Source organism: Callithrix jacchus, chromosome 6 (assembly GCF_049354715.1).
Source record: "Callithrix jacchus isolate 240 chromosome 6, calJac240_pri, whole genome shotgun sequence".
Lineage (NCBI taxonomy): Eukaryota > Metazoa > Chordata > Mammalia > Primates > Cebidae > Callithrix > Callithrix jacchus.
In genome coordinates, this window is record NC_133507.1 from 123,694,208 (window position 1) to 123,716,295 (window position 22,088).

The window sequence follows — 22,088 nt, forward strand, 5'->3', positions numbered from 1 at the left end:
GTAGAGTTGTTTGTTTTAAACCACTGAGCTGATTTTATGACCCACCCACAAGACCCAACTTGGATTTTCCTTCCTTTGGGTAAGAAAGATTGAAAAAGTTCCTTGTTTATCTTTTCTGTTCTTTTTTTTTCCCTACTTGTCTTTCCTCATCAGTGTTAATAATACCATTCCCTTTAACTCATTTACAAAAGCATGAAGGTATCATTATTTATCTGTTTCTAGAGTTAGAGTCCCCTTTCAAAGGGGACATCAGATTTTGCGTAAATATTTGTTTTCCATTCTGATTTATTCTCAAATTTTTTACATTTAAAGAGCTATAATTCATAAACTGCACATATTAAAGCATACATTTAGTATGTTTTGACATATGTATACACCTATAAAATCATTATCACAGTCATGATTGTGAACATTTCAATTACCCTCAGAAGATTTCTCGTGCGCTTTGTAATCTCTTCTCACCTTTCTCTGTCCCCCGTGAGTCCCCAGGCAACCAGTGATCTGCTTTCTGTCACTAGAGATTAGTTTACATTTTCTAGAATTTTATATAAATGGAGTCATATAAACGTACTATTTTTCTGGCTTCTTTCAGCATAATTATTTTGAGATTTATTCATGTTCTTATGTGTATCCATAGTTTGTTTCGTTTAATTGCTGAGTAGTATTTCATTGTATGCATATAATATGTTTGTCCATCTACTGGTGACACATATTTCACTTATTTCCAGTTTCAATTGTTATAAATAAAGCTGCTATGAATATTCTTATACAAGTCTTTGTATAAACATATGGTTTATTTACTTAGGTAAATACTTAAGAGTAGAATGGTTGGATCATGTGGTAGGTATATGTTTAACTTTTTAAGGAACTGCCAGTTTTCATGGCCAGGTGCAGTGGCTCACGCCTGTAATCCCAGCACTTTGGGAGGCTGAGGCCAGTGGAACACCCGAGGTCAGGAGTTCAAGACCAGCCTGGCCAACATGTGAAAGCCTGTCTCTACTAAAAATACAAAAATTAGCCGGATGTGGTGGTGCATACCTGTAATCTAAGCAACTTGGGAGGCTGAGGCTAGAGAATCATTTGAATTCAGGAGGCAGAGGCTGCAGTGAGCTGAGATCGCGCCACTCCAGCCTGGGCAACAGAGTGAGACTCTGTCTCAAAAAAGCAAAAAGAAACCCTGCTGGTTTTCTAAAATAGTTGTGCCATTTTTACATTCTGGCCAGCAGTGCATGAGAGTTCCAGTTTCTCTACATCTTTGCAAACACTTGGTATTGCCAGTCTTTTTAATTTTAGACATTCTTTTTAGGGGGTGGCGATGGGAGTACAGGGTCTCACTGTATCACCCAGACTAGAGTATAGTCCTGCCTTCATAGCTTACTACAGCCTTGACCTCCCATGCTAAATAGTGATCCTCACACCTTAGCCTCCTGAGTAACTGGGATCACAGGGGTGCACAACCACATCCAGCTAATTTTTTTTTTTTTCTTCTTAGAGTCTTGCTCTGTCACCCAGACTGGAGTGTAGTGGCGTGATCTCAGCTCACTGCAACCTCCGCCTCCTGGGTTCAAACAATTCTCCTGTCTCCCTCCCGAGTAGCTGGGACTACAGGTGCCCACCACCACACCTGGAAAATTTTTGTATTTTTAGTAGAGGTGGGGTTTCACCATATTGGTCAGGCTGGTGTCGAACTCGTGACCTCAGGTGATCCGCCTGCCTCAGCCTCCCAAAGTGCTGGGATTACAGGTGTGAGCCACTGCACCCAGCCCATCCAGCCAATTTTTTAAAAATTTTTTCTTCTTTTTGCACCAGCGTCATCGACCATTTGGTGTTTTATTGGAGAAGAAGCCATCCAGCTGATTTTTAAAATTTTTTGTAGAAATGAATCTTGCTATGTTGTCCAGGCTTGTTGTCTTGAACTCCTGGCCTCGAGCAGTCCTCCCACCTTAGCCTCCTAAAGTGCTGGGATTACAGGCATGAGCCACCATGCCCAGCCTAGATTTATAATTACTATTTTATGCTTTTCTCTCTTAAATAAGAAAAAAGGAGGAGGCTATATGTGATGGCTCTTACCTATAATCCTAGCACTTTGGGAGACCGAGGCAGAAGGATCATTTTGGCACTGTGGTGCCTTAGCCAGGCACAGTGGTGCTTGTCTGCAGTCCCAGCTACTCAGGAGGCTGATGTTGGAGGATTGCTTAGGTCCAGGAGGAAGGCTGTGACCTGTGATCATGCAGCTGCACTACAGCCTGGGCAACAGAACGAGACCCTGTTTTTCTGTTTTTAAAAAGAAGTTACAAACCAAAAATATAATAATAGTGGCTTTTATATCTACCTAAGTAGGCTTTTGGCTTCTACTTATTGTCTGATGTCCTTTGATGGATTCCCTTTAGCATTTTTTGTAGGGAATATCAGCTTTTTTTTTTTTTTGAGACAGAGCCTTGCTCTATTGCCCTGGCTGAAATGCAGTGGCATGCCTCAGCGTCCCAAAGTACTGGGATTACAGGTGTTAGCCACCATACCCAATCTCAGTTTTTGTTTATCTGGAAATACCTTAATTTCTACCTCATTAGTTTAGGATAATTTTCCTTGCTATAGAGTTCTTGGTAAACAGTTTTTTTTTTTGTTGTTGTTGTTGTTGTTGTTTTCAGCGTTTTAAGTATGTTATACCTCTGCCTCTGGCTTCCATGTTTTCTGATAAGAAATTGGCTGTTAATCTTATTGAAGATCTCATGTATGTTTCAGATCTCTTCTCTAGCTGTCAAGATTCTCTCTTCATCTTTGGCTTTTCACAGTTTAATAGTAGTGTGTCTCAATATGAAACTCTGAGTTTATCCTACTTAGAATTCATCAAGTTTTTTGGATATTGGATATGTAGATTCATTTCTTGTTTTTTGTTTTTTTGAGTCTAAGTCTCACTTTGTCACCCAGGCTGGAGTGCAGTGGCATGATCTCGGCTCTTGGCTCACTGCAACCTTCACTACCCAGGTTCAAGCAATTCTCCTGCCTCAGCCTCCCAAGTAGCTGGGATTACAGGTGCCTGACCCCATACCTAGCTAATTTTTTTGTTTTTAGTAGAGACAGGGTTTCACCATATTGGCCAGATTGCTCTCAAACTGCTGGGATTACAGGTGTTAGCCATCATACCTAGCCTAGATTTATTTATTTTACTAAATTTGGGGAGTTTTGGCCAGGTGTGGTGGCTCCTGCCTGTAATCCCAGTGCTTTGGGAGGCTGAGGCAGGTGGATCACCCAAGGTCAGTAGTTCAAGACCAGCCTGGTCAACATGGTGAAACCCCGTCTCTACTAAAAATACAAAAATTAGCCAGGCATGGTGGCAGGTATCTGTAATCCCAGCTACTTGGCAGGCTGAGGCAGGAAAATCACTTGAACCCAGGAGGCAGAGGTTACAGTGAGCCGAGATTGTGCCACTGCACTCCAGCCTGGAAGACAGGGCAAGACCCTGTCTCAAAAAATAAATTAGGGGTGACGATCCAAGATGGCCGATTGCTAACATCCCGGGATTGCACCTCTCAGTGAAGGCGCTGAGAACTAGAGGACGCCACACTTTCAGACAAATTCTGGTCGTTCACCGAGCGACTGATCCCCAGTGGAGGAAACACACGGGTCGCCAGCGCAACTCTCGTGGCCGGCACAGCGGTTCCGGCCGGCACCTTGGCTCGGCAGCTCTCAGAGCAGAGTAAACAGGTTTGGAGGACCCGCACAGGTCCCCAGCACAACACCAGAGCCCGGTGTAGAGGCTGTGATGGCACCTCGGCGTGGCAGCGCTCGGCGCAGAGTAAACGGTTCCCCTTCTGACCGAGGTTTGGAGCCCCGGGAAGGCAGAGTCACCTACTACGGACACAAGAAGGAAGCCCGACAGGAGAATCCTGGGAAGAAAAGCACCATCAGTTTTAACGACGCTGCTCTGGCCCTGGGAACTAACAACCTGGACGTCCACTCAAGAGACCTAATCTGAAAGTTGGTAAATTCAAAGACGACAGGAGGATAAATTTACAATGACGGGAAGAAACCAGCGTAAAAAAGCTGAGAATACTCAAAGTCAGAATGCCTCTCCCTCTAAAGATGATCACAGTTCCACATCAACAATGGAACAAGGCTTGATGGAGAACGAGCACATCCCAATGATGACAGAAGTACTCATCAAGGAATGGATAATAACAAACTTCGGTGAGTTAAAAGAACATGTTGTAGCCCAATGTAAAGAAACTAGGAACTTTGAAAAAAGGTTTGATGAAATCCTATTGAGAATAGACAACTTAGAGAGGAGTATGAATGAATTAATGGAACTGAAGAATACAATACAGGAACTCCGAGAAGTATGCACAGGTTTAAACACTCGAATTGTTCAGGCAGAAGAAGGGATATCAGAGGTCAAAGTCCAACTTAATGAAATAAAATGTGAAGAAAAGATTAGAGAAAAAAGGATAAAAAGGAATGAACAAAGTCTCCAAGAAATGTGGGACTATGTGAAAAGACCAAATTTACGTTTGATAGGTGTACCTGAATGCGACGGAGAGAATGAATCCAAGCTGGAAAATACCCTTCAGGATATTATTCAGGAAAATTTTCCTAAACTAGCAAAGCAGGTCAATATTCAACCCCAGGTAATACAGAGAACACCACAAAGATATTCCTCAAGAAGAGCAACCCCAAGGCACATAATCATTAGATTCACCAGGGTTGAAACGAAGGAGAAATTACTAAGGGCAGCCAGAGAGAAAGGTCAGGTTACCCACAAAGGCAAGCCTGTCAGACTTACAGCAGATCTCTCAGCAGAAACTCTACAAGCCAGAAGAGAGTGGGGGCCAATATTCAACATCCTCAAAGAACAGAACCTTCAGCCCAGAATTTCATATCCAGCCAAACTAAACTTCACAACTGAAGGAAAAATAAAATCTTTTATGAACAAGCAAGAACTCAGAGATTTTATTACCACCAGGCCTGCTTTACAAGAGCTTCTGAAAGAAGCATTACACATAGAAAGAAACAACCAGTATTAGCCTTTCTCAAAATATACCAAAAAGTAAAGAGCACCAACATAAAGAAGAATTTACACCAACGAATGGATCAAACAGCGAGTTAACATCAAATGGCAGTAACCCTAAATTTAAATTGACTAAATCCCCCAATCAAAAGACACAGCCAAAACCCAACGGCATGTTACATCCAGACCCGTTTCACATGCAAGGATACACAAAGACCCAAAACAAAGGGATGGAGAAAGATTTACCAACCAAATGGAGAGCAAAAATAAATAATAAATAAATAAAAAGCAGGCATTGCAGATCTTGTATCGGATAAAATAGATTTTAAAGCAACAAAGATACAGTGGTAAAAGGATCAATGCAACAACAAAAGCTAACGATCCTAACACCCAGATACATAAAGACTTAGACTCAGTGAGACAGAAAATTAATAAGGATATCAAGGACTCGAACTCAGATCCAGAACAAGTAAACTTAATAAATATTTATAGAGCTCCCCACTTCAAATCCACAAAATATACATTCTTGTCCATACCACATCACACCTACTCATAAGTTTAAATGAAACATTGATTGGCCATTATTAATACCCATTTTTTTTAGAATAAAGCAACATTTCCATTCTCTCTCCCTCTTTTTCTTCCTCTTTCTTCCTCTCCTTCACTCCTTTTTTTTCTTTCCTTCTCTCAAAAAAAAAAAAGAAAAAAAGAAATCAACTTGTAGACCTCCAGATCCAGGTTGGCAATGTCTTTCTCATTGCCTGATTTCCTTCCTTCCCTTCTCTCCCTCCCTCCCTCACTCCCTTTCTTCCTCCCTCCCTCCCTTCCTGCCTTCCTCCCTTCCTACAAAATAAAAAAAAAAAAAAGAAAGTAAAGGTACAGGAAATGTAAATATCAGAGCAGGCACAAAGCTTAAAGCTTAATTGAAACAAGTCTGAAGGGATTATAGATGACAGTCTACCAAACTATTCAAAGTCTGTTTTTAAAAAGGGAGTTAAAACTAGCTTTCCCCAAAAGAGAGACTGTTGTTCATTGCTAATGTATAGGAGTACTACAGCATGGGACTGTTTTTGATACTACTGCTGTGGAACTAGTTTAAAGAAGACATGTCTGTAAATTTTAAGGTTGGAATGAGGCACTCTTTTTTTTTTTCTTTTCTTTTAAGGCAGAGTCTCACTCTGTCACCAGGCTGGAGTGCAGTGGCACAATCTTGGCTCACTGCAACCCCTGCCTTCCAGGTTTAAGCAATTCTCCTGCCTCAGCCTCCTAAGTAGCTGGGACTACAGGTGCACACCACCATGCTAGCTAATTTTTTTATGTTTTTAGTAGAGATGGGGTTTCGCCATGTTAGCCAAACTGGTCTCAAACTCCTGACCTCAGGTGATTGGCCTGCCTCAGCCTCCCAAAGTGCTAGGATTATAGGTGTGAGCCACTGTGCCTAGCCAAGCACTCTTAACTAAGGGAAAAGGAGAAAAGCTCACCTAGAGATAGAAGATAGCCAAATGCCCCAAATTCCATCAAACTCAAAACTTATTTTTGAGGCGGAATTAGTGGCTATCGATTGAAATAACAGAACTGTGAATTAACAACAATGACATAAACCTGTGGCCTTGAAAAAACATCTGCGACTTACTGTTGTTTACTTTTGTGAATAATTCTTCAGGGAGTTAAATTAAATCTTGCTTGCTTGCTTACTTGTTCATCGCCTTTTGAGAATGTGTTCCTTTACAAATCCTTGAAGCCTAAAATATGTTATTGTATGTAAAATACTGGTTAGGGAAATTGATTTTTCTTTTACCTCATATTGTGAACTGAAAAGCTCGATACTTTTTTTTAAAGACACACAGTTTGACATGTACTTTGTCTTACAGGCAGTGAGGTCACTCAAGGAGACAATCGAAGACTGTTGGGACCAGGATGCAGAGGCTCGGCTTACTGCACAGTGTGCTGAGGAAAGGATGGCTGAACTTATGATGATTTGGGAAAGAAACAAATCTGTGAGCCCAACAGTCAATCCAATGTCTACTGCTATGCAGAATGAACGGTAAGACCCTAAGGGGTGTGGCATCTATCAATCAGTATTAGAAACTGAGACCTAACAAAGAATAGAAAACAAATACTGTTAAACCAGCCTAATGGTTCAATGATTACCTCGTACAATCTAAAGTTATCATTTGTCTTTCAGTATTCCTATTTACTGAACATTTTTGTTTGGTATAAGTACAAAATGAAATCTGCATTTTTTTTTATATGTAAAAATATAGTGAAAGAACTTAGTATTTCTCTATGGTCTAACTTTCCTGCAATAATAAAGGTAAAACATTTTAATAACTAAAAGTTCATAAGCACTTCTATATAAATTGTCTCATTTATCCTTTGTTGTTATTATTCCTTCCTCCTCTGCTTTTTTCCTTAAGTCAATAGAACTGTGAACTTGCCTATCTAACGACTGTCACTGATGCTACCGTTTCTAGACTTTCTATCTAATACTCTTTCTTATAGAATACACTACTACTACATGAAAGCAATTCAAAGGTCTTTCTATTCCATCATGAATATTATTTTATAAGACATTTCCTTTATTAGAACTATGATTTTTGGTTTTAAATAAAGAGACTTTAAAAAAAATCACTACAATTTGGAACTTTCTACGTCTGTATTTCTTTGTTCCATGTTTGGGAGAAAAGAAAGCCTTTCTATGACTTTGTCATTTTGTCTAATACATGTTTAAAACTTTCAGAAAGGCATCCAGGAAAGCGGTACTGGCGAAAATTGAAATAAAAATACACTTGATTCTTGAAACTTTTTTGGGGGGAGGGGGAACTGAGTCTCACTCTGTCACTCAGGCTGGAGTGCAGTGGCGCAATCCTGGCTCACTGCAATCTCCCCCTCCTGGGTTCAAGAGATTCTCTTGCCTCAGCTTCCCCAGTTGCTAGGATTACAAGCATGAGCCACCTAATTACAGGCCCAACTAATTTTGTATATTTAGTAGAGATGGGATTTCACCATGTTAGCCAGGCTGATCGTGAACTCCTGACCTCTGGTGATCCACCTGCCTTGGCCTCTTAAAGTGCTGGCGTGAGCCACCGTGCCTGGCTGTGAGCCACTGTGCCTGGCCTATTTTCTGTTGTTCTAATTTGTGAAAGCTATTTATATTAGCCATAGGTAAAAAATGTGGTTTGTACTACTTTTGTATAGGTTAAATTAGTTTCAGATATAAACTTATACCTTATATATCAGCAAGTCAGGAAAGGTAGACACTGGCAATTGTAATCATAAGTTTTCTCACTTTCAACATACCTGAGGACAGTCTTCTGCTTTCATCTCCCCTCATCTCTGTATTTCCCATGTCCTCTAGTATGGTGTTTATACTTTTCTCAAAAGTCAGCTAAAGCTTTTACTTCGAATGCTTTCAAACTTTTCTTTAATGGTAAGAAAAGAAACCCTTGATGCCCCACCTTGATTTGGCCATTTTTTTGCCTCCCATGTCATTCAGCTTGACCTTCTCCATGCATCTTCTCATCTCCGGTCTCTACTAATGATTTCCCATAGTTACTCTAACTCTACGTTTTATTTTACTGAATCTTACCCTCCATGTCTCCTTAGCTTCCTTTTCTTGTACTGTTTAACAACTCTTTCTTCTTTTCCTCCTGTCATCTCCCTTATAAATAACTGTCACTCCCAAGGAATGACAATGACAGTGAAAAACCCATGATAATTAGAGAGCAGTTCTGAATCTTTGGTTCTTTATTTGAACATCACATTCTTCCTTATACCTTGGGCTCAAGGACTTTTGCTCAAATGGCTCAGACTACTCCAGAAAGATATGTGCCATTGCTAGGGCATGCCTCTTAATGGAGGCCTTTGGAACAACCTAAAAGCTTATATTCTTTTTACCATTTGGCCATTGGAAGATAATTGACAACATACCTTTTGAGTAGGTACTATGCATCTAGAATTATGGAAGTAAAAAAGAAACATATGCCATGATTCTTCCTTTCATAAAACATAATGTCTGGTTGTATGAATATACAGTTCATAAATAGATATTTTGTGATGTTATAAAACTATAGGAGAGATTTTTTAATTAACTCTTATAAACCAAAATAATGGACATTTATAAAAATCATATCTGATTCACATAAATTTTTCAGTAGGCTTTATTCATCTAAAACTAACACTTAAGTTATTAATTGATACTTGATTATTTGATTAGACTTTTTAACTAACCTTTAGAAAAATATATGTTTGGAAGAAAATGAAAAACAGCTCAGACTTTAAAATCAGAGGTGTTAAACTTGGAGAGACAGTTTGTCATAAATGTCTGTTCTCAATGTGACACTTTTTTTCTTTCTTTAAGCAACCTGTCACATAATAGGCGTGTGCCAAAAATTGGTCCTTATCCAGATTATTCTTCCTCCTCATACATTGAAGACTCTATCCATCACACTGACAGCATTGTGAAGAATATTTCCTCTGAGCATTCTATGTCCAGCACACCTTTGACTATAGGGGAAAAGAACCGAAATTCAATTAACTATGAACGACAGCAAGCACAAGCTCGAATCCCCAGCCCTGAAACAAGTGTCACCAGCCTCTCCACCAACACAACAACCACAAACACCACAGGCCTCACTCCAAGTACTGGCATGACCACTATATCTGAGATGCCATACCCAGATGAAACAAATCTGCATGCCACAAATGTTGCACAATCAATTGGGCCAACCCCTGTCTGCTTACAGCTGACAGAAGAAGACTTGGAGACCAACAAACTAGACCCAAAAGAAGTTGATAAGAACCTCAAGGAAAGCTCTGACGAGAATCTGATGGAGCATTCTCTTAAACAGTTCAGTGGGCCAGACCCACTGAGCAGTACTAGTTCTAGCTTGCTTTACCCACTCATAAAACTTGCAGTAGAAGCAACTGGACAGCAGGACTTCACACAGGCTGCAAATGGCCAAGCATGTTTAATTCCTGATGTTCTGCCTACTCAGATCTATCCTCTCCCCAAGCAACAGAACCTTCCCAAGAGACCTACTAGTTTGCCTTTAAACACCAAAAATTCAACAAAGGAGCCCCGGTTAAAATTTGGCAGCAAGCACAAATCAAACTTGAAACAAGTAGAAACTGGAGTTGCAAAGATGAATACAATCAATGCAGCAGAACCTCATGTGGTGACAGTCACCATGAATGGTGTGGCAGGTAGAAACCACAGTGTTAATTCCCATGCTGCTACAACCCAATATGCCAATGGGACAGTACCGTCTGGCCAAACAACCAACATAGTGACACATAGGGCCCAAGAAATGCTGCAGAATCAGTTTATCAGTGAGGATACCCGGCTGAATATTAATTCCAGTCCTGATGAGCATGAGCCTTTACTGAGACGAGAGCAACAAGCTGGCCGTGATGAAGGTGTTCTGGATCGTCTTGTGGACAGGAGGGAACGGCAACTAGAAGGTGGCCGAACTAATTCCAATAACAACAACAGCAATCCATGTTCAGAACAAGATGTTCTTACACAGGGTGTTCCAAGCACAGTAGCAGATCCTGGGCCATCAAAGCCCAGAAGAGCACAGAGGCCTAATTCTCTGGATCTTTCAGCCACAAATGTCCTGGATGGCGGCAGTATACAGAGTAAGTGGAGGGATCATATAATCTCTCCTGTGTGTCTCTTGGGGCCATTTAAATAACTACTTAGAATCAACTCAATAGATATATTTCAGCTAGTGATTATTTACCTTTACCACTTTTGTAAATAAGCCATTTGAGGCTGGGCAAAGTGGCTCATATCTATAATCCTAGCACTTTGGGAGGCCGAAGCAGGTGGATTACCTGAGGTCAGGAGTTCAAGACCAGCATGGCCAACATGGCAAAACCCCATCACTACTAAAAAATACAAAAATTAATCCAGGCACATTGGCTGACGCCTGTAATCCCAGCACTTTGGGAGGCCAAGGCCAGCAGATTACTTGAGGTCAGGAGTTCAAGACCAGCCTGGCCAACATGGTGAAACCCCATCTCTACAAAAATACAAAAATTAGCTGAGCATGGTGGCGTGTGCCTGTAATCCTAGCCGCAATCATGACCCTTCACTGTAGCCTGGGCAAAAGAGCGAAACTCCATCTCAAAAATGAAATAAAATAAAATAAGCCATTTGGTTGGGCCTCAAAGGTAATTAACTGTTGTAAAGAAAAAAGTAATATTTTTTGTCATTGATAATTAAAAAGTCAGTATCACAATAGTCAGAATAATTACCAATTTAATATGTGCTTTATGTGGCTGCTGCTTTATAATGCAACTCATATACTTGCTATGAAAAGTTGAAATTAAGTAAATACTAGTTCAAAAGCTCCAAGTAATTTTATGCCAGTATAACCCTTGAAACAGTTTATTGCACATATTAATATCAATTATGTCTACATTTAGATTTTATCAAACTAACCTTAATAAATCTTAAAATTCCAGAGAAATTTCAGAAAAATTACTATAAAGAAACTGTAGCTGGGCACAGTGGCTCACATCTGTAATCCCAGTGCTTTGGAAGACTGAGGTGGGTGGATCACTAGAAGCCAGGAGTTCAAGACTAGCCTGGGCAACATAGCAAAAACGCATCCCTACAAAAAATTTAAAAATTAGTTGGGTATGGTGGTGCATGCCTGTAGTCCTAGCTACTTGGGAGGCTAAGGCAGGAAGATCACTTGAGCCTAGGTGTTCAAGGGTATGGTGAGACATAATTACACCACTATACTTCAGCCTGGACAAGAGAGTGAGACTCTGAAAACAAAACAAAACTGTAAGATTCTTCCTAGTTTCTTAGTATTATCTTTTTCAAGAGGTATGTGTTGAATCTCTCACATACCTATACCTTTTTTTTTTTAAGACACGGTCTCACTGTTGCCCAGGCTGGAGTGCAGTGGCAAGATCATGGCTCACTGCAGCCTCAACCTCCTGGGCTCAGGTCATCCTCCCACCTCAGCCTCCCAAGTAGCTGGAACTCCATACTTTACTATGATACTATGAGCCCCATAGCATCTTAAACAAATAACTTAAACTGATACTTGGTTTCTTGCCCTAAAGGGATTGCAATACAAATCAGGAGAACTCACCAAAATCTGTAGCAGTTATTGTTATACAAAATGATTTTTATTTTATTTTATTATTATTATTTTTTAGACAGAGTCTTGCTCTGTCTTCCAGGCTGAAGTGCAATAGCATGATCTCAGCTTACTGCAACCACCACCTCCTGGGTTCAAGCAGTTCTCCTGCCTCAGCCTCCCAGCATGATCTCAGCTCACTGTAGCCTCTACCTCCTAGGTTCAAGTGAGTCTCCTGCCTCAGCCTCCCCAAGTAGCTGGGATTACAGGCATGCACCACCATGCCCCACTAATTTTTGTATTTTAGTAAAGGAGCGGTTTGCCATGTTGTCCAGGCTGGTCTTGAATGCCTGGCCTCAGGTGATCTACCCATCTCAGCCTCCCACAGTGCTGGGATTACAGGCATGAGCCACCATACCTAGCCGTTTTCTCTTTTAGACTAAGGCATTTATGAAAAAACGTTATGCTTTATGATTATTAGGGCTACAAAATGGGCTGAAAGAAGGATACAGATCTCAAAGAACAATCAGTAAAATTTAGCCACTTGCTTAAGTGGCTTATATTATAGACCAGTTGACCGACCCTTATTGCAGGGCTCTGAGTCAGTCAGACGTCAGACATGGGAAGAGGAAATAACTAGAATATTTGTACTCTAATATTTCTGTCATTCTTCTGAAAAATATTGTATGCCAGGTGCCTTTAAAATTTGATCCAGGCCAGGCATGGTGGCTCACACCTGTAATCCCAGCACTTAGGGAGGCTGAGGCGGGCGGATTGCCTGGGCTTGGGAGTTCAAGACCACCCTCGGCAACATGATGAAATCCCCCTGTCTCTACTAAAATACAAAGAATTAGCCAGGCATGGTGGCATGTACCCGTAGTCCCAGCTACTTGGGAGACTGAGACATGAGAATCGCTTGAGCCCAGGAGGTGGAGGTCGCAGTGAGTCAAGATCGTATCACTGCACTCCAGCCTGAGCTACCAAAAAAAAAAACATTGATCCACCTTGAGCATTAAATACAATATTAAGTACATTTTACTAAAACCAGAAGATTTAAGAATACAGCTGAGAGCTTTAAATTTTCTTCCCTGTTTTTGTTTTTTATGTTTTTCCTTGTCCTATAGAATAAATCAGTCAGTACGTTGGTTAAGCTTTGCCTAGAAAAACATTGCCTAGCATTATGAATTTCAAGAAATGTTCATTAGCACCCTCTTCAGACATTGGTTTGACCTTTTCTTGAGTTACATCCCTCACCCTTTATTTCTTAAGTTTGTAATGCAGTTCATTTTTCTGCACTTTTATTTTCAATAGGTGAGTCAACACAAGATGGCAAATCAGGATCAGGTGAAAAGATCAAGAAACGTGTGAAAACTCCCTATTCTCTTAAGCGATGGCGCCCCTCCACCTGGGTCATCTCCACTGAATCACTGGACTGTGAAGTCAACAACAATGGCAGTAACAGGGCAGTTCATTCCAAATCCAGCACTGCTGTTTACCTTGCAGAAGGAGGCACTGCCACAACCATGGTGTCTAAAGATATAGGAATGAACTGTCTGTGAAGTGTTTTCAAGCCTACGGAGTGAAATTATTTTTTGCATCATTTAAACATGCAGAAGACGTTTTTAAAAAAAAACAAAACTGCTTTATCCTCCTGTCACCACCCCCTCCCACCCCTGCAACAAGGACTTGCTTTAAATAGATTTCAGCTATGCAGAAAAATTTAGCTTATGCTTCCATATTTTTAAATTTTGTTTTTTAAGTTTTGCACTTTTGTTTAGTCTCGCTAAAGTTATATTTGTCTGTTACGACCACAGAGTTATATGTGTGCGTATCAAAAGTGGTCTCAAAATATTTTTTTAAGAAAAAAAGCAAAAACAATATTGCTGATAATCAGTTTGGACCAGTTTCTTAAGGTCATTAAAACAGAAGCAAATTAAGACAGGTTTGACTACAGTGGTGTCTGGTATTCATGTTTTATTTCTGGGCACAAGCTAGTTTTTTATGTTGATGTGTTCCTGAACATATTATCTGTTGGACATCTTTTCTCTTGTGTTTTGTTTGAATGTGCAATAGTTTATAGGCCACAAGTAAGCTTTCTTGTAAGCTCTCTTCCTAATAGGGCATATTTTCTTCCATAATATAAGCATTTTTTCTGCCCCATCTCCCATACTTTTGTAGGTCAGTTCTATGACAGTGAATTTTGCACAGGAGAAGCAGCTACCTGATTTCTCACTTTCTCCCTCCTTGTGAAGGAGAATGCAGAAATATTGTCTCAAAGGGCTCTAAAGAAGAAACTACCAAAACCTTATTTTAAATGCCATTGCTTTTAACCTTCCAAATCCTAAATATTTTCTTCCAGGCATTTTAATAAACATATTTGCTTCTGGTTTTGGGAGTTCATAAGAGAGAATAGAACAAAATACAGGACATCAAATATTAGCCATTTCCCATTTTATTTTTCTATGTATGCTCATGTTCCATGTTCATTTATTTAAGAAATACATTTTTATTGGTAAGCTTATGGAGCTATACTTATGAAATTTTTAAGTAGGTAAATAAATGGTTAAGACAAAATAGTGTTACAGCCTTCATTCTCTGAATAGGTCATCTTTGACTCATAAAATTACACTTACTGTTTATTATAACTTCAGAAGTAATTTATAGTTCTGAATCTATAGTATCATTTACTCTGTTCCTAAGCAAAGACTGGTGACTTTATCTGAAAATGATTCCTCTTCCCATGACCTAAAACACTGTGTGGAAAAATCATTCAAGTGGCATGCCAAATCCCTAATGGAAGGAAGGGCTTCTGTCAAACCTACCTTTTTTGAGCAGACTGAGACTAAACTTCTCTTTTCAGAATTATGTTACCTTCTTTAATTCTGTTTTCATAATTTTTCCTTTTGCCAGTTTTTCACATTATTTTTGATATGTGAGCAACATTTATTATTTTGACTTGAAATCATTGTTTTTTAAAGCTTCTCTTCTTTCATTACTTATAATCTTCTCTACAACAACCTCTACATGTTTTTTTTTAATAAAGTACTTTCTGTCAAATAGGGGACTTTTTTCTAAACACAAATTATTTTCCATCTTTGCAAACAATGATTTCACTTAAAAATTTTTTTTTAATTATCAGATTAGTTAGTAAATGTCATATAGTTAAGTTCTAAGATATTTCCAGGGATTAAAAGGTTAAGAGGAAAACAAAAATCACCAAATTTCTGATTTAGGTTTTTATCTCCTGAACAATATTTTTCACTATATTCCTCCATCTCATCACTTAGCTAAAGACAGCCTAAATTTCCCAATTTTCTGTCCAAAATACTTGTGATTTATTTGTATATAAGCCATCTCATTTGCCACGTGCTGTGATCTTACAAGTTAGTTGTTACTACACACACCATTTATTCAGCTAGATTGCTGAACACAGTTCTGGATTCTTAGAATTAAGATTATTTTATTAGTGCCCAGAATTCCCACATTTTGTGTTTTATTGGACCTTATCCTGATTCAGATCCGTAACCGATTTTCAGTCTTATGGCATATAATTTTTTTCACAGTTACTATTCTTTTAACAAATTATTTCTATCTTTTCCAGTACATTTTCACTTAGTTCTCTTGACCTGAAATATCTTTCAGATGCATTTTAGGATATTCTTTTCAAATATTTGTAGGACAACTTTGAATCAAAATAAATTATATTCCTTCTCCAATTTGAAGCATTGAGGATAGACAACCATTTGAGGCCTAACTGATCTTTTCCTTCCAGAAGAATTATCTTATGTTCTGCTGTATTTGTATTTAGGCCAGTTGATTGTAGGTTTTCCAACATTTTCTACTATTTGGAAAATGATAACATAATGCCTTAAAAAATTAATATGCCAGATTAACTGAATAGTTTACCATTTCGTTCAAGCATGTTTAAAACAAATAATTTCCTTTCACCAGTTTTTCTTAGTAGACTCTTGAAAAGTAGGAAAAGTGGAAAGTATATATTATTTTAATAAATTTTAAATTAAATTATACATCAGACTTATAATCTGTAAGATACAAGCAAGCAAAATTATTTTAAATGACTTAATTACTTGCTAATATTCATCTGATAATAAATGTTTCTTAAAGTTGACATTTAACTGCCATCACAAAATTTTACATGTACAAAAGTGGGTCCTTTTGAATAAAAGATTATTCAACTAAAAATATTAAAATTTATTTCACTAGATGATAATGTAACCTTAAAAGCATCATAATAGGCTGGGCGCGGTGGCTCACGCCTGTAATCCCAGCACTTTGGGAGGCCGAGGCGGGTGGATCATGAGGTCAAGGGATCGAGACCATCCTGGTTAACATGGTGAAACCCCGTCTCTACTAAAAATGCAAAAAATTAGCTGGGCATGGTGGCGCGTGCCTGTAATCCCAGCTACTGGGGAGGCTGAGGCAGGAGAGTTGCCTGAACCCAGAACTCTTTTGTGCGTAATTGGCAAAAAAGAAAAAAAAAACTGTTACCAGTGTAGGAAATTACGAAAAGGCACATACTGAATGCTGAAGTATACATATACTAGTTATTTTAAACCTCAGAGCAACCATATGAGCATTATAGTTAATATCCCCATTTTACAGATAAGGAAACCGAAGCTAAGAGAAACTAAGTAAATATGCCCAAGATCCACATCTAGTAACAGACAAAGGTGGGATTTCAGTCTGGGTCTACCTCTCTCCACACTGTTTCATCCGTACCACATTGCCTACAATGCCATATGACAGGATGTGTAATGGGCTAAGGTTTATTTTAAAAATTTAGTCACTGTAGTCTGGCATAATTGTTATTTGTATATAAGCCAAACCACATACTTTAATGATTTGAGAAGTTAGGCAAATATAAGGTATGTAGACATAATCTATGCTGATTGTTGCTTGAGAAATAATTGCTAATTCAAGACAAAACTCAATCCTCTATCTCCCATCATGAATCTTAAAATCATTTCACTTCACTCACAACATTCTTATGTTGCAGAACTAAAGGTAAAGTAAATTTCAAGGAAAAAGATAAGATAGCTTTTGGGAACAGCGACTTTTCTCTAAATTGATTCCATAGTAGACTTGGGGGAATTAATTTAACACAAAATTTCAGTCTCATCAATCCTTTGAATCCATCTTCAAGACTTCTGCTTTTAATAAATTTAGAGAATTTACCAATCCATAGAACTAATAGAGTAGGATATAGGAAGGATACAAGGATAATATCCTTTTTATAAAACAGTTTAGTGTAGCTTCTTTACATGTATCCAGTTTTTCCAGAAAATGTGCATTGGTTCTGAATGTAAACTATTTAAAGAGAGAAAGGAACAGTCAAGTAAATGTGGGCTTCAGTGGGAATTATCACAAAAATTGGCAAGTATTTTAATTTAAATTATTTTCAAATTTGACTTCTACAGCCAAATGGAATTAGTAGGCTGTAGCTGTTATTCTGAAATTTCCCAGTCTCTTTAAGTCTCTCCTGAAAATAATTTAAAATAGAAACATATTTCAAGGAACTTTTAATTTCCTTTTTCATATTTATGGACATGAATATTCTATTGGAGATCATTAACTCCTAGAATTTGAGAATATATTTCTATACAACATTTTACAAAGTTATGTTGAACTTACTACCTGTTATGTGCAGGTTATTTATTTTGTAACTATTCACAGATGGCTTCATATATTGCTTTATCTTCCCAGCTAACTTCTTAAAGTTAGAATCTATACATACATGTTGGTTATCTAGACCAGTCATCCTAGAAATTGTGTAACCTCTCACATAAACCCCAAGAGATTTTCAGAATGCAGTGTTTCAAATATACTGTTTACTGGCAATTTACTTTTCAGCACATAAGGTTGCATTTTAACTTTTACATTATGAACTTTGCAAACTTTACCCAAAGCTACCTTGCATGATTCCCTCCTAAATATATTCCTTGATTAAGTAAATCTGGCAAATCACTGTTTGAGCTAGTTACTTCAAATTTCGAGAAGGCTTCTCTACAAATTTCCAGATTAACATACAAGAAGAGGAAATCACAGAGCATTTAAGTGCACTTTCCTTAAATCACCTCATAGTTTATGTCTCACTTAACTCTACACCTCAGTTATCTGATTGGTTGTCTGTGTCAGGATAGTTTTCTTCATATCTATTCCGTCTCTCTCCTCTTTGATCTTAAATTCTTTTCTTTTACCCAGTAGGACCCAAAAGAGAGCAGCTGGTCATCATCCCCAGTATTCTTAGTCTTCAGTATGCTTCAGGCCTCTCAATGAACACTGAAGCCTCAATTCTTCAGACAAAATGGCTTTAGATCTTTCTCCTCAGTCCTATTGTAATGACTTTATTTTTAAGAACATAAAATTATATTTTCTTTTATATTCAAATTCATGACTCCAGTTAAGTAACCGTTTGATAGTTTGAATTGAGAGTTAAGATGTTTCTATTTGAAACGGATTCAACCATCATACTACCAGCAAATCAGCTCTTAATTTTTGTATTATCTAACATTTTCTATTATGGAATTTTATGTTTTTATATTCTCACTAGTTATAACTAAAAAGCCATGCATACAGAATTATATATCATTTTGCCATTAAAATTTTTTAACTTACATTGCAGCAAGCTTAGTTTTATGATTGAGCCACAACATTTTACATATTTCTTTGTATCAAATATTAAATGCTAAATGCAAGATTAACTTTCAAAAGCAAACCTTACATTAATCAGGTATATCTATGGACATTTTTGTAGACCACTTTTGAAATACTTATTATTTTGCAACAGACTGGAGTATAACAGCTTTTATTTAACTTTTAGGTGACTCATTTGAATGTGCATATAAAGAAAAACTTAGAAATTTATCTCATGGCAGATACATTTGAAAGTACTTCAGAAGAATTTATGCTGTGTATTAAAACTATGCTCAAAATAAATCATATCTTAAAAATTTCAATTCTCTTATTGTGATGTTTATAGTGTTACTATTAAACATTGTGAACATACACTTTCATTTTTAAAACAACTTGAAACCCATTTTAAAATCTGGGTAAGAGAAGGAATCTTCAGAACCAAATCACATCACTAGGGTGTCCAGTTTATGACTGAATTTTTAAGCAAATTGGTGTATTTGAAACTACAACTTGATTTGTTTTTCAGTTTTAAAAGGCAGCATGTTGGTTTTATACATTTTATTTTTACCTTTAGATTTCAGAAACATCTTCATGGTTTTTTTTTTTTATATCCTTGCAGTAATTGGTAACAATCTTCATGTTTTAAGATTCATTCTATAGACATCATATTACTTAAAAACTCAGGGCCCTTTTCATCCCTTTGTACACTGAAAAAGTTCAATTGGTAGCAAATAAGCAGTTAGATCCAGTTGAATATTTAAAGTGTTTGTTGCACTGCTCATTTAATGTTTCACCTTACTTGACTTTTTCACATAGAATATCAGATTTTATTAATCATAAAAAGTTACCCAGTTCTGTAATTACTGAACAGAGGGAATGACTCAACTAATTTGCTACATGTTGCAACAAACTTAGGCCTATAGTGCTGGAGCACTGATTTAAAACGATTTACATTTCTGTTCTTTGGTCAAATGACCATACATGATATGGGACAAATTGTTCCATTTTGTTTGTTTTTAATAAGATAGTAAAGTAGTTCCTCTCAGATAGGATTTTCTCCAGAGACAATTTAGGGTTATGAAGCGTTCTTCGAAAAGTGAACTAAGTATTTTACAACTTTAGTAATAACTTGAATGGTTTTGAGAAAATAACCTATAATATTTATCACATTGTCAGAGTGAAACAATTTTTCTTTGAATCAGACAAGTTCAAGCTCTAAGTTGATATAACTTAAAATCCTAGAAAGTTATCCATAAGCAGTCTCTTGTCTCAGGCTCTTCACCTTATATTACCAATCCTCTCAAGTATGTAAAGGAAACATTTTTAAAGAAGCTTAAAAGTAAGAAAAAAATACTAAAAGATGCAATTCAAAGATGGATAGGTCCCAGTTTAACATTGAATTGCTTGACTTCTGTGGATTTTCTTTTTCTGGCCACATTTATTTATTTAAGCAATTTTTGTATGCCTTGTCATTTTGTTCCATAGAGATTATATTGTATCAGTGTTTATGTAAGCTGGAATCATCCTCAGTTTTCTGTTGATAATTTTTCAGATAATGATACATGGATAATTGTAAAATACACTAACTCTTAGGGTGTTGTAATAGCTGAAACAAGGAGATGTGTAGCTGCCATGCTTTTTTGAATGGATGGGAGAAACATAAGCTACAGAGTATTCATTTTTGAGGATGCTTTTCTGGAAAAAGAAAGGCTAGAAAATATTCGCACTTCCTCAGAACCCTCTTTCTTGTTAACGGGTATCTTTTGTTGGTGTGTTTTGCTCTTACATTACAGATAGACTGTCATATATGAGTTTATGAATAATTTCAGTTATTTTGCTTTTGTATAAGCTGTCTGAAACCTTGCTATGCTGTATAAGTTGTGTTTGATGGGTCAGTGTGAGTATAAAATAAAGCAAATCACTCTTCTTTTGTATTATCTATGGATGCCACTATGAAAGCTGACATTAAGCCACTAAAGAGTTTTCTATGAATAAGTGTAAGTAAATGCTTTGATATATATAAACCTAAGTAAAAAGATTGTATTGATACAGAGACATTGGAGAAGGAGATTTTAAGGCAGTTCTTTAGGTTAAAAAAGGCTTGCTGTAAAATGGTGCATTATTCCGTTTATTAAAGATCATATTAATGACAATAGTAATTGTGTTTTTTTATTTTATGAAGTCACCAGAAATTATTATGATAATTAGGTTGTTTGCATTAGAATAGTAAATGTTCTATCTAATATGACTTTCATAACTCAGTATGATACATTTTTAAAAATCAACTAAATTTAGTATAATAGTTGCTATTCTATCCTGGCTAACACGGTGAAACCCTGTCTCTACTAAAAATGCACAAAATTACCCGGGTGTGCTGGCACACACCTGTAGTCCCAGATACTCTGGAGGCTGAGGCAGGAGAATCACTTGAACCGGGGAGGCAGCGACTGCAGTGAGCCGAGATTGCACCACTGCACTCTGGCCTGGGTGACAGAGTAGGACTCCATCTCAAAAAAAAAAAAAAAAAAAAAAAAAAGTTGCTTATTTTCTGACCACCTCTTATGCCAGGCACTGTGTTATTTTACATACATTGTTAATAATTCCCACAACAATCCTGCAAAATATGTGTTACTATCCCCTTTTATAAATGAAGAAACAAAGTCAGAGAAATTAAGTACTTTGCTTTGCCCAGTCACTGAACTGTCAAGTGATGAGATTCTAATGCATTTTACATTTTGCTTTGAACTGCAGGTTTCAACCTTTTATTTTTGGCAAGAGAAACTCAAAAATAAAAATAAAAATAGTTCAGTAGTTAAGAGTAACCAAGAATATCCTTGGAGTAATTGAAGGGTGCAGAAAAGCTAGCAGGTACCAAAACAGCTATTTCTATTGGCCTAATATTGTGTTTGTGCTTCACATCATCAAATCTTTTTGGTTGGATCTTTGTATCTTTTAGAAGGCCTTGCTAAAGCAGAATATGAGTTTGTGATGGCACACATTGTTTGTCTCCAGATTAATTCATTGTGTTAGCTAAGCGTCCTGGAGCAGGATCTCGTATCAATTCATGGGGCAACCATCTTTAAAAGGGTACTGGGCCACTTACTATATGCAAAGAGAACTTTTGCCTGTGGAAAACATGACCTACTCCCGTAAATTCTGTTGTCACCTTAAATAATACTTTATTTTAGGGATAGAAGAGATTTGGGGTATCCAAACCTTTGGACTCATATGCATATGCATATGCATAACCTTACAATCTGGTATGTTACAGGTAGTATCACTGCAGTTTTCTACAGAACCCACTATGTAATATTCAAAATTATACCTAA

At 37.5% G+C, this 22,088-nt stretch overlaps 1 protein-coding gene across 1 annotated transcript in view; it reads left to right on the forward strand.

The window, feature by feature from the left end:
* Positions 1-20,912, forward strand: part of BMPR2 (bone morphogenetic protein receptor type 2) — a 173,377-nt gene extending 152,465 nt beyond the window's left edge. The window contains exons 11-13 of the mRNA XM_035305333.3: positions 6,877-7,049; positions 9,366-10,645; positions 13,417-20,912. Of these exons, the coding sequence (XP_035161224.1) occupies positions 6,877-7,049; positions 9,366-10,645; positions 13,417-13,664 (1,701 nt within the window). The 3' untranslated portion in view covers positions 13,665-20,912. The remainder of the gene's footprint in view (positions 1-6,876; positions 7,050-9,365; positions 10,646-13,416) is intronic.
* Positions 20,913-22,088: the final 1,176 nt, after the last annotated feature.